General features: G+C 44.2%; 1 protein-coding gene across 3 annotated transcripts in view; it reads left to right on the top strand.

Moving 5' to 3' along the window:
* The window catches only part of LRGUK (leucine rich repeats and guanylate kinase domain containing), a 68,722-nt gene extending 54,766 nt beyond the window's left edge, over nt 1–13,956 (top strand). For 2 of the 3 annotated variants that reach the window (XM_054178679.1, XM_054178680.1), the window contains 4 exons: nt 575–663; nt 6,470–6,601; nt 12,174–12,337; nt 13,300–13,956. In XM_054178679.1, coding sequence (XP_054034654.1) covers nt 575–663; nt 6,470–6,601; nt 12,174–12,337; nt 13,300–13,451 — 537 coding nt within the window. In that variant the 3' untranslated portion in view covers nt 13,452–13,956. Of the gene's footprint in view, nt 1–574; nt 664–6,469; nt 6,602–12,173; nt 12,338–13,299 lie in introns of those variants that run through there. The other variant, XM_054178681.1, reaches the window with a different exon arrangement.

Here is a 13,956-nt window from a genome sequence, read left to right on the forward strand (position 1 = left end):
CATCCGCACAGCTTTTAAATCCCTCCTGGGGTGAAGACTCCACCACTGGCCTGGACAGTCTGTTCCAGGGCTTGACAACCCTTTCAGGAATGAAGTTTTTCTTGATGTCCAACCTAAACCTTTCCTGGCACAACTTGAGGCCACAAAAACTCTTGTTCTATTTCTTGTTCCTTAGGAGAAGAGACCAACCCTGACCAGGCTCCAGCCTCCTTTCAGGAAGTTGTAGAAAGCAAGAAGGTTTCCTTATCATTTTGATGTGAAATTGAGCTTGCCTGAAGCCTGTGGTGGACCCTCCCAGGAGAGTGATTTTGATGACTATGAGTAAATGGAATTTCACTGGAGTTCAAGATCTTAGTTTTTCAAAGCCATCAAGATTTCAGACCCAAATTGGGTTTGCATAGATTGGTGAATCACATTTAGCACCCTGTTAGTGATAATACAGCTCTGCTATTTTCCCAGAACATTTAAACACATAAACTCTAGGGTCTTAGCCAAAGAGAAGAGTATCACAGCCAATTAAGTTACCATATATACTTTTAAGTTGCTGAATAAAGCTGTCATGTTTCTTTATCAGGAAGAAGCTTCTCTCCAAAGGCGCCGTTCCGCTGCACGTCAGGCTCTGTCAGGGAAGGCACCTAGTGCATACATCCAGCTCTTTCAAAGGTAATGGAGAGCGATTTCAGCCAGGTCCGCTGCAATAAAGTGAAAAATGCCTGGTTAGGGTTTTTTTCTCCACTGCTCTTAAGGATGAAGGATTAGAAACTGCCAAGGATTGCAAATCTCATCGACAACTCTCCTTTCTATCACTTTTAAAACCAGCCCCAAAAATACATCACACACTGCCTGCCCTCTGGCTTGGGAGTGCAGCAGTCCCAAAATGGAGACAAAAAATGTATTAGGCAGAGACATCCACAAGTACCTTGTCTAAAACTGTGAAATCTTTATATGCTTCTCAGCACGGGAAAGACATGGACCTGTTGGATCAGGTACAGAGGAGGCTTCAAAAATACACAGAGAAATGGAAAATCTCTGCTATGAAGAGAGGTTGAGAGAGCTGGGCTTTTTCAGCCCAAAGAAGGCTCCAAGGAGACCTTCTTGTGGCCACTCAGTACATAAAGGGGTCTATAAAAAAGCTGGGGACAGACATTTTAGCAGGGTCTGTTGTGACAGGAGAAAGGGCTTTAATGTAAAAGAGGGAGATTTAGACCAGATATAAAGAAGACATTTCTTATGCTGAGACACTCCTAGCTTACCCAGAGAGGTGGTAATGCCCCATCCCTGGAACCATTCCAGGTCAGGTTGTTTGGAACTCTGAGCAGCCTGCTCTAGTTGCAGATGTCCCTGCTCAGTGCAGAGGGACTGGACTGGATGACCTTGAAAGGTTCCTTCCTACCCAAACCATTCAATGATTCTTCTCTGAAAGAGTAGAAAAGGGTATTTTTTTCTGGCAGCTCAGACTCTTCCAACTTGCTTTTTTAACCCTACTAGTAATTTGTGTTGAAAAGTCACACCACAAGGCTGGTTACTGCAGTGCATCTTCTATAGATCTGTTTCAAGCAGAATTTCTGAAAAGCTCCACTTCCTATGTTTTTATTTTATTTATTCTTTAAATGGATCCTGTCTTGACAGTGTCTTTCCTCATAGTCCCAGCCCTGCAAAAGTGGTGTTAAAAGTCTCTAAATCTCAATGTACCTCCTTTGATTGATCTTTTGTGATACTCCTGCCTCCATCTGGTATAAACCTTCCTAATCTGAATTCTTCTTTGCTTACTTTTCCTACCTGCCACAAAAAAGCTCACCATGTTGACATTTAAAGCATCACATAGGCCTCTAAATCAGCAGTCATCAGACTGGATGGAAAAGTTCACACCTTTCAACACAGTTCAGGCCTCTACATACCAGAGGTGTTGATTAAAATCATGACAATGTCAAAATCTGTAGATTGACTATTAATAAGAAAAAGAGAAAGAAAGAAAGGAAAAAAAATTCCTACTTCATTAAACTGCCTCTAGAAAAGCCATGGCAGAAGTTTGCAGGTAGAAATGCAGAATTACGATGCAGTTTCCAAATCTTCACTTGGAGAAAATGTTTTTTCAAGTAGCTGATTCACTCATTTTGAATTATGTAGAAATGAGAATCAAAATGGAAATCGCTGTTTTCTTTTGGTGGATGTTTTGGGTTTGATTTAATGTTGCATTTTGAACTGTCCATCAGAGTTTGCCATAGTTTGCTTATTCAGCAATGCTCCTTCCCTGGAAGATGATTTGGGAGCCAAGTACCAGACAGCTATGGCAGAGCTGTCAGGCAGGTGAGAGAAAATCTTGTCACCTACAAAGAGCATTTGCAATTACTAGGCCTCAAGGGATAGATGAGCTGTGCAGAATAGGAGGCAAGAGAAGACAACACCTCATTGCATGGGAGAGTAAGTCAAGAGGTGCCATAAATATGATATCAAATAATTGAAATTCTGAGAGAGAATCTGTTTCCTGGGATGCAGCAATTAGTGAAGAAACTGGTAGGTCATGTAATCACAGAATCACAGTGGGTGTTGGATCATCCAGTCCAAACCCCTGCTAAAGCAGGGTCACCCAGAGCAGCTTGTCCAGGTGGCTTTGGAATCTCTCCAGAGAATATTCCACAACTTCTCTGGGTAGCCTCTTCCAGGGCTCTAGCACTCTCCCGGGAAAAATGTTTTTGTTCATTCAGTTGGAGCCTCTTGGGTTCCATTTTGTGCCCATTGTCTCTTGTCCTCTCATTGAGCACCACTGAAAAGAATCAGGCCCCATCCGCTTAACCCCTGCCCTTTAGACACTGAGAAGCATTGATGAGATCTCATCTCAGGCTGCTCTTCTCCAGGATAAACAGCCCCATGTCTCTCAGCCCTTCCTCCTCACAGAGACGCTCCAGGCCCCTCAGTGCCTCTGTGGATCCAATTCTGAGATCTCTAGTTCAAGAGAGACAGGAAGCTACTGGAGACAGTACATCAGAAGACTGCAAAGGTCTGAACCACCTCTGTGAGGAGGAAGGGCTGAGACCTTGTCCTGTTTAGAGAGGAGCAGCCTGAGAGGGGATCTGACCAATGATGATCAGTATCTAAAGGTTGGGCATAAGAAGATAGGGCTAGAGAAATTGTAATGTCTCCTTCTCAGGAGAGTCACAGACACGATCCTGGGCACCTGATGTGGGTGACCCTGTTTTAGCAGGGTGGTTGGACTGGATGATGTCCAGGGGTCCCTCCCTTCAAACTCCCACCTTGCTGGGATTCTGTGATTCTATGTGAATCTTGATTCTATGGAATATATGAAACTGATGCCAAAAAAATAGACAATGCAAAAGAGTTCCTAAGGTACTGGATGTTTGAATTTCTTGTGTATCTGTAAGTATTAAAAGATGCTTTAAAGCTTAAGCTCATCTGCATACATTTTAATCCAAAGTGAAAAACACTGCTCCATTTTCTTGAGTAGGTAGCAGAAAATGTTAAATGTGGTGTCACACAAGAATCCAACCTCTTTTATTTATCGCAGCCCTGCAGGGTTATCTACATACATTTAGATTCTTAAATCCAAATTACTGAAAACCTGGCCTCCTGGTTTTTTTTGGTTGTTAGTTTTTTGTTGCCTGTGGCTGTGTGCAGGTGTAATTTAAAGTCATTTTGATGTCTCACTGCCTGCTGTAATGTAAAGGCAACATTCTGTGGTTTGCATTGAGTAATTTCTCTGGTTGTCTGGGTGTTTGAGGGTAATAAAGAAGGGGGTGGGTGGAAGTCTGATTGAGATCAGGCCTTTAGCTAATGATTAACTTCTTGATTTTGTCTAAATGATGCTGAATAAACTGGAGTAAGCAAGAGAGGAGAATTTATAACATGCAGTGTTGCTTCTCTGAGTTGGGTGAGGTTTGTACACTTTGCAGTTTCACTGAAGTTCCTTGCCACAACTGTCAAGGGACAAGGTCCGTGGTCTACCTGTGGTTGACACATTCTCTCCATCTTGAATTGCTTGCTTTGAGCATAAGGTTTGCATGCATGTGGTTGCATATGTGTCATGCTGAGTCAACCCCTTCCTTCAATCTAATTTTCACAGAATGGTGGGGATTGGAAGGGACCATTGTGGACCATCCACTCTAACCCCTCTGCTAAAGGAGGGTCATCCACACCACACTGCCCAGAATCACAGTGTCAATGAAGGTTTGGAATCTCTCCAGAGAAGGACAATCCACAGCTTCTCTGGGCAGTCTGTTGCAGTGCTCCACCATCCTCAAAATAAAGAAGCTCCTTTACTTGATGGACCTTCCTGTCTCACTTCCCCTTCGTCTCCCTTCCCCTCCGTCTCCCTTCCCTTCACTTTCCTATAAGAAATCATTTCTGAGAGCACACAGCTCTGGGGGCCATTAATGGAATCAGATCCTTTCTCCTATGTAATTGGTTCAGGTTTTGCTCTCAGCTGATAACAAACTAACACCAATACCAGCTGGTGGTTGCTTGACAGTGAAACAATAACAGCTTGAAGCCTTACACTAGGGAAGTTTTATTTATAGTTATTAATAACCAGAAGAAACTCAAGAAAGGGAAATTTAAAGATGAAGAGTATAAAAGCCTTGCTTGCATTGGGATAGAGATTGATTTCTGAGGAGAAATAGGAAAAGCCTCTTCACTGAAGCACCAGAAGACTCAAAGAAGTCATGCTTTGGCAAGAGGAGGAGGAAAGAGATTCCAGCATCTCTTGTTTCCTGTGGGAAAGGGGCAGTGGCACAACTGTTGCCTTAATGTCCTATGGGCATGATTGATGAAGAACTCGGGTTTGGGGTTTTTTTCCAAGCTGTAACAATAAGTCTTCAGAAGAGATATTAACCCTCCACAGAAAACCATAGTTTCTCCCATAGAGCAAGCATTCAGCAGGTGCCACCACAGTTAAAAATGTCCTGGAATGGAATGGAATGGAATAGAATTAACCAGGTTGGAAGAGACCTTTGAGATCATCAGTCCAACCTATCATCCAACACTGTCTGATCAACTAAACCATGGCACCAAGCACTCCATCCAGTCTCTTCCTAAACACCTCCCTGGGCAGCCCATTCCAATGGCAAATCACTCTTTCTATGAAGAACAACTTCCTAGGGAAGCTAGATAATGACACACACACAAGTTACATAGGCTCCTTGCCCTTAAAAAAACACATATTCCTTCAGATTTCAGTTGAGGTGGGATGGCTGCAGTATAGGGGGTAAAGGTAAGGAACCTTCCAAGAGTTTTAAGTTAAATATAATAATAATAATAATAATAATAATAATAATAATAATAATAATAATAATAATAATAATAATAATAATAATAATATAATAACAACAACAGCAACCACAACAACCAGGTTGGAAGAGACCTTCAAGATCATTGTGTCCAACCCATCAACCAATCCAACACCACCTAAACAACTAACCCATGGCACCAAGCACACCATCAAGTCTCCTCCTGAACACCTCCAATGACGGCGACTCCACCACCTCCCCGGGCAGCCCATTCCAATGGGCAATCACTCTCTCTGTGTAGAATTTCCTCCTAACATCCAACCTAAACCTCCCCTGGTGCAGCCTGAGACTGTGTCCTCTCGTTCACCATTTCTATAAGGACTTCTTATGTTTGGCGGTCTTAGTGCTGCATCTCTTTGGGTTTAGCTCAGTGGTTCAAGTCTATAAAGTGGTGTTAAATGTTGGAATTACCAGGAATGCTTTTATTCAGGTGGTACCTTAGAAACATAGACTGCTTTGGGTTGAAAAGGATCATGATAGGTCCTCTAGTCCAACACCCCTGCAGTGAGCAGGGATATCTACAACTACAGCAGGTTACTCAGAGCCCCAAACAACCTGAATGGTTCCAGGGATGGGGATTCCACCACCTCTCTGGACAACCTATGTCAGTTCTCACCACCCTCAGTGGGAAAAATTTGTTCCTACTCTTTAATCTAAATCTCCCTCTTTTAGTTTCAAACCATCACCCCTTGTCCTGTCACAACAGGCCCTGCTAAAAAGCTTGTCCCCATCTTTCTTACAGGCCCCATGGAGTGCTGAAAGGTTGAGTTGTGCACAGTAGCGAAGATGAAACTTCTCACCTTGTGAATTAAATGACAAGTCATGAGGGGTGGGATTAACCTCACCCAATTTTAGGTGTCTTTAATAAACTGTTTCTATCTGAACAAGTTGCCCTACATTGCCCTGTCTCAGCAGAGAATGATTCATCCAATCTGCTTTAGATCTCTGCTTAAGCTGGAGTTCCTTTACAGTGTAGCTGTGACTTCTCCTCTCTATCAGCTATCAACAGAGCCTGGATTACTACCCCCAACTGCTTATTGCTGCTTCTCACCCACTGGAGATCATGCTCCCCACCATCTGAGCAGGTCTTGTGAGCTCACTAAGCACTGATTATTCTATCACAATGCTGAAAGGCATGTTACAAACATTTTCTTCTTGTATCATTTTAGAGACCTGGCAGTCACTCCTGCACTGAGCAGCTCCCATCAAAAATTACTGGAGCCAATACCTGCTTCTCTTCTCTCAGGGGGAAGGAATGTCAGCACAGACCTGAGCTTTCCCCTGATTAAGCCAGAGAGCAGGTGAGTGAGGTGTCTGATACAGCAGATTGTCACTGGGTGGAATGAAGGTTAATGCTGCAATCTGCAAGATCTAAAACCATTTCCCAAGTGAATGCAGCTGTCTCATCTGGTGCATCACAGCCATATAAACCACGTGTCACTGCAGCATAAAGCAAAGTCTTGTCATTCATGGGACTGGTTTCATTTAGACACCATCATTCACAGAGAAAGGGAATTTCAGTATCAAGGGGACAGCTGAAGGGAAGAATATGCTAAGGTTTCCAGGGGTGCATTAAGAGTGTGTGTGAGTAGGTCAAGGGAGGTTCTCTTCCACCTGTATTCTTCTCTAGGGAGGCCACAGCTGGGTCCAGTTTTGGGCTCCCCAGTTCAAAAGAGACAATGGAGAGTCCAGTGGAGGCTACAAAGATGCTGAGAGGACTGGAACATCTCTGTGAGGAGGAAAGGCTGTGAGAGCTGGGACTGTTTAGCCTGCGGGACAAGTGGATGGGGCCAGATTCTTTTCAACTCCTATCCTATTTAGAGATTGTAGAGAGGTGAGGATAGAAGATTTGAAGAGGCTACACCTTCAGTGTGTTTTAGGCCTTCAGCTATGGAGTATATTTTCCTGACTTGCTGTGCAGGTCCACATTGCCTCTTACATAATGGCTGTGAGTGGCTCAGATGGTACCTCTGAGCTCTGACTGCCAAGAGCCCTGTCTGCTGTTGTGGCAAGTGACATTGTGGCCTGTCAATGCAGTATCCTTGATAAGCTTTTTGTTCCTTCTCTCCTGGCCATCTGCTGTAATCTCATGCCCGGATGGGATACCCAGAAGCAGCCAGATGCCACACAGCATGACCTAGTAAAGCATAACGCACCAGAACCCCCATCTACACTAGGAATTAGGTGTGTGCTTGCAGGCAGGCTCTGCTCACTCTTTGGAACCACAAAGCTCATCTGAAAGCTGAAACTTAGAGTGACCTGGTGTCTAGCTGGTGTCTAGGAGGTCTGGCTGTTGGTAAACTTAAATTTTGTCATGGGTTCAGTCCTGTGGCTGATGTCTTGTTCTCATTCCATAAAAGACAAGGTATTTTTGTTGCTGTATTACAACATGCCACACCATGTATTTTTCATCTGTGTTTTCACACCTCTTGAAGATCACTGTTAAATAACCTCCTAAACACATATCAGATAGCTTTCTGCATTTGGTTAGGCAAGTGAGAAATGCTGAACATCTTTATAGTATTTAGAATCATGGAATCATTCTGGTTGAAAGAGACCTTTAAGATGATTCAGCCCAACCACTAACCCAGCACTGCTGGGTCATCAATAAACCATGGCACTCAGCACCATGGCTTGTAAATCCCTCCAGGGGTGGGGACTCCATCACTGTCCTGGGCATTCTGTTCCAGAGCTTGATAACCCTTTAAGTGAAGGAATTGTTCCTAATGTCCAAGCTAAACCTCCCCTGGCACAACTTGATGCTTTTTCCGCTCATCCTATCACTTGTAACATGGGAGAAGAGACCAACCTTGACCTGACTCCTACCTCCTTTCAGCAAGTTGTAGAGAGTGAGAAGTTCTCCCCTAATCCATCTAATCAACTAATCAACTAAAGCATGGCACTAAGTGCCTCATTCAGTCTTATTTAAAACACTTGCAGTGATGGTGACTCCACCACCTCCCTGGGCAGCCCTTTACCAATGGCCAATCACTCTTTCAGCCTAAAATACAAAATTGTTTTAGAATTATAGAATTGCCAGTGTTGGAAGGGACCTCAAGGATCATCTAGTTCCAACCCCCTTGCCATGGGCAGGGACACCTCACAGTAGATCAGGTTGCTCAGAGCCACATCCAGCCTGCCTTAAACTCCAGGGATGGGGCTTCTACCGCCTCCCTGGGCAACCTGTTCCAGTATCTCACCACCCTCATGGTGAAGAATTTCTTCCTAACATCCAATCTGACTCTACCATTTCTATTATTTTTTTTCCATTCCCCCTAGTCCTATCATTACCTGACACCCTAAAAGTCCTTCCCCCTCTCCATTTTCCCCCTTTTTCCCCTCAAATCCCAGAGCACCTGGGCTCTGTTGAAGTCTCCTCCCACCCCAGGTGTGGTCACTTGACCCTTCCCCACCCACTTCCCTTTTTAACCACCCCCAGGGAAGGCAGAAGCCCTAAGCTGAGCCCTTTTGGGCTGAGGATCCTCCTCTCATCACTGGTGAGTGCCCATGGCGTACACTGGGTGATGGTGGTGGTGACAACAAAGGCCGGGGGGCCTGGTGGCCCCCCGGTTAGGTAGGAATAAGATTGATGGCTACTCCAATATCATCCACGGGTGCTGGCTGGGCCTCCTTATTGGGACTGAGCTCCTCTGTGTTGTAGCTTGGCTGGTGAGGCTATTCACTTTTTTCCTCACCTGTTAAGAATTCTTAGCTAAACTTCCTGTTGGAAAAAAACCTCAGTGCTCTTTTTACACCCTAGAGACTGCCAGTCCCCTCTATGTGATGAACTTCCTAGCACTGTAATTACCAGTAGTTAATTAGCATGCTGTAAAAAGGTTGAACCTGTGGGCCTCTGCAGATTCATTTGTCCTGAGCATTTGTGCCCCCTCAGAATGTGCTGAAGGAGAACAGAGCGAGCCGCTGAGAGAAACCAAGTGCGTAAGAGGCTGCTGGGGTATTATGCATCATCTGTCCTCAGCAGCGAGAGGCACGACATAGAACTCAAATGAGTGTGAAGCTGTGATGAGTCTTAAAGGTCTTGCCCTTCACATATGGGAATAAATATGTCTTTCCACTCTGCCACAGTTGGGTGTTTTGACTTTGGCAGCACGTTCACTTAGCACTGTTAATAACACGGTGGAGAGACAACCGACCAAGTGAGGAGAGAAAAAAGCAAACTGTTAATCTGGTTCATTTTTGGTGCCTGCATCATGGCCTACAGCAAAATTGTGTGGAGTCATCCTGTCAGGTCCTTTTGCAATGGGGAATATGGGAAGTTTGCTTCTAGGAGTGATTGATGGAGATGCTGTTGAGTAGATTTGCAATATTGGTGAGGGAAAAAACCCAACATGTTTCTGAAGCATTGTGGTAATTTTGCTTGAATATTGAGGTGCTTTAATATTTTCTTTTCCTTTTACTCCAATTTTATGCTTTCAATATTTGGAATGGAAGAAAGAGTAAACTACAAAAAGCCATCAGGGGGTAAGAGTGTGATTGTATTGACCTCCGGGCACAGACAGCAAAGGAAAGAGTGTTTTCCAAGAGTGCAGATTAGTCTGATATCTCACTGAGCAACACCCTGCCCATGTCCCATATTTTTGGTATTATTTCTATAATTTGGCAGTTTTTAATTAAGCCTGAGCTCTGGTGGAAAAAACATTACTGTTCTTCAGGTCACTAACACTTACTGGATTCAAGTCCTGCAGTTGTTCTGTTACCTCTGGCCTACAAGTGAAATAGGTGATCTGGAGGGCATTTACTCAAGAGTGAAAATGAAAAGTTTTGTTTGGATGTCTGCTCTCTGACCTGCAGTTTTCAGCAGAACAGTTTCTAATTACATATATGGCTTCTTTACATTGCTAAGATCATAGCTATGGTCTTTTCCTTGGAAGTAACCTACAGAATCACAGCATGGTGGGAGTTGGAAGGGACCCCTCTTGGAGATCACCTAGTCCAACCTTCCTGCTACAGCAGGTTTGCCTAGAGCAGGTTGCACAGGATCCTGTAGCCTAAGCTTTCCTGATTTCACGAAACACCCTGCATATTTCCAGGGATTTTGCTGGAGGCTGAGCTCTTCCCCCACACATGAAAGTGTGGAGTTTTTTTTTCTCCTGAGGTTCCATTTGTTTTTCACTCATAGGCTTCAACAGTTTCTCATTGGTTTTGGTGAGGAGCACTGCTTATGACAAGATCTCTTACAACCCTGCTTTAAAGGATCGTTCCTCAATGCAGGCAATGATAAATTCTTTAGGTTCCTGCCTGCTGGATTTCATTGCTTCATTTTACCAATAGGAATCATCAAGTCCAACCATTAATCCAGCACTGCCAGGTCACCACTAAACTCCACTAAACCATGTCCTTCAGCACCACATCTACATGATTTTGAAACCCCTGCAGTGGTGGGGACTCCAGCACTGCCCTGGGCAGCCTGTTCCAGACCTTGACAACTCTTTCAGAGAAGACATTTTTCCTGATGTCCAATTTAAACCTCCCCTTGTGCACCCTGAGGCCCTTTTGTCCTGTTGCTTATTTCTTGGGAGAAAAGACCAACCCTTGCCTGGCTCCAACCTGCTTCCAGGGAGTTGTAGAGAGTGAGGTCTCCCCTGAGCCTCTTTTTCTCCAGATTAAACAACCCCAGTTCCCTCAGTCATTCCTCACAAGTCTTATGCTATAGATCCTCCACCAGCCTTGTCAGTCATCTTTGGGTGCAATGTTTGTAAGGCTATTAAAATGATCTCATTACAACATAACAAGGAGGGGCAGGGAGAGAAAGGGCAAAATACAGTGAGTTGGAGAACAGAAACCTCTTAATCTTTTACTATACCTTCTTTAGTGCAAATCTGAGGTGGAGTCTGACCAACCACTGAGCAGTGCATTTAACAAGGAACCGTCTCAAATACTTCATTGTGCATCCCCATTCCTGCCACACACAATCAATTGATAAATATCTACCAGATCATCAAGGCATCATATCCATGATGTATGTTAGGGTTTGGGCTAACAGACTCTATAGCAGTCCAGTGCTTTACTCCTCGGTTCATTACTAATGGATTTTGCATTTAGTGCACCCAGCATCCATTTAGCTCATTACTCCACAGGGAGTTTTTCAAAGCTTCTAATTTTTCATTGCTTTTTCATTTAGCTGACAGGGAAATTTTACTAGAGGGGGGGAAAACAAGAAAGTCAGGACACATGCCTGTGTTGTCACTTTGGCTACTGCAGCAACTTCTTTTCAAGGCAATTCCTGTTCTCTTTTACTCACTGAGAGAACATCATCTGCAGTGCACCACCACAGATTTGGAAATAAGGAGCTCTGAGGTCTGAAACTGATTCACTGTGTGGCCTGAACTGTTTTATTCCATCTGTCTCTGTGATTAATTAAATCGATAAATGAACATTGAGAGGGGTGGTAGTTGTGTTTGCTAGTACTGGAAGTTCTTAGAGAATTGTCATGTGTGAAATAGCTTCATGTAACTGGTAAGTACTGGGATTTATTTCTGACTTTTGGCAGGGCTGTGTGACTGCAACATCAATAATATTGTCAGAATGAGGCGAAATGGCCTGAAACTGTGCCAGGGGAGGTTTAGGTTGGATATTAGGAAAAATTTCTTTGCTGCAAGAGTGGTCAGGCATTGGAACAGGCTGCCCAGGGAGGTGGTGGAGCCACCATCCCTGGAGGCATTTAAGAAACATGTGGACATGGCACTTTGGGATGTGGTTTAATGGCCATGGTGGGGTTAGGTTGATGGTTGGACTTCATGATCTGAGAGGCCTCTTTCAGCTGCAACGATTCTATGATGCTAGGATGTTATGATTTGGTGCATGTGCCCTTTTTGTTGCTGTTTTAAATCATGAGTCATTTCCCTTATGCAGCTCCAGAGAATCTGGTCCTGCTACTGGACAATTTCTAACCTCAGCTGGTGCTTCTGCTGCTGAAGGTCTGACCGTTCGAGCTCCTCATGGTCGCCTCACTGAAGAACCCAAAGCTGAGCATCGGGATTTGAGAGGAGCTGAAAGTGGAGCGGATAGACAGAAAGGTTTGAACCATACTCTCAAGTAACAATTTTGCTGAGGCTGGGTGTCTTTCTGTAATGACAGTACTTCTACTGGAGTGACAGGACAGATTCTTCATGCTTCTGGAGATGACACTGTTACAAGCAACAGTGTCAGAATGTGGCAGAATCGTCACAGTGGGAACGCTACACAGACTCATAAGATCAGAGCATGGGTTGGGTAGGAAGGGACCTTGAAGGTCTACTTCAACCCCTTTGCAGTCAGCAGGGGCATCTTTGACTAATCTAGGTTGCTCAAAGCCCCAGCCAACCCAGCTATGAACTCTAGCAGGGATGGGGATTCCACAACTTCTCTTGGCCTGTGCCACCACCCTCACAGTGATGAATTTCTTCTTAATATCTAATCTAAATCTCCCCTTTCAATTTAAAGCTACTACCCCTTGTCCTGTGCCTGTATGCCCTCCCCTACCTTTCCTTTAGGCCCCCTTTAAATACTGGAAGGCCAAAATAAGCTCTCCCTAGAACCTTCTCTTCTCTGGACTGAACAACCCTAAGTCTGTTAGCTTGTCCTCACAGCAGAGATGCTGCAGTCCTCTCATCTTTGATAAAGCAACTTTCTCTCAATGAACTTTTAGCTTAATTAAAAATAGTGAGTGCTTAGGCATAAAGTTACTCTTCCATTACCACAAAATCCCAGAATGGTGGAGTATGGAGGGGACAAACCACTCTGCTATGAATAGGGTCACTGAACAGGTTGTCCAGGATCCCATCCAGATGGGTCTGGAATCTCTCCAGAGAAGGAGACTCCACAACTTCTGGGCAGGCTGCTGCAGTGCATTTGCAGAGGTAGAGCAGTCACTAGACTACCTGAGGAGGTTACTCTTCCCCCACCTCCCAGACCCCTGGGTTTTCAGCTGGAGATGTGCTTTGGAATAAATTTTGACTTTTCTTTGTAATGCTGCTTCCCTTGTTTATAATTTCTGCAGAGACTGACCTCACTAGTGACAATCTCCAGAGAAAACACAGCAAGTCCAAGGCTGGTTCTGCTTATGTGCCCGAGCTCATCAGCTGGGCAGGTTCCCATGCCAAACCTGTCCTGCCTCCAATCCCACCTGGCCGAAAGAAGACCAACCCTTGATGGCCACTACGGCGTCTTTGCCACGGTTACACTGCATCTTTCTAACAGGAACACTGATTTTGAGATACTTCTCTTTCCACAAAGCAGAGTCTATCAAATATTATCTCTAAATCCACTTCTGATTAACTCTCACCAAAATGTTATTTATTTATAACTTTATTAAAAAGTCATTTCTGTATTTCCCCAGGCTCTCTCAGATGGGGAACGGTGCAGGTGGTTTTTTCCTGCCTGCCACATGGCCATATCTTTCATTAATTTCTCTCTTTCCTCCTCTTTTTATATTATAGATTTAATTGAGGTGTGGAAGCATCAGGGCCTCTGATAATATTGCAGGACTAGTTAATTATTTTGAGGAGGGACTTTGTGAAACGTTCAGAGTGAAGTTAGGAGTGAAAACTAATTCCTAGTCTTTATTTTTTAATAAAATGTGGGGTTTTGAAGGGATGAGACAGACTTCTTTGATTTAGAAGTGTATTTAAACAACCTAGTGAGGAGTCATCAGGCC

This window comes from Dryobates pubescens, chromosome Z, assembly GCF_014839835.1.
Source record: "Dryobates pubescens isolate bDryPub1 chromosome Z, bDryPub1.pri, whole genome shotgun sequence".
NCBI lineage: Eukaryota > Metazoa > Chordata > Aves > Piciformes > Picidae > Dryobates > Dryobates pubescens.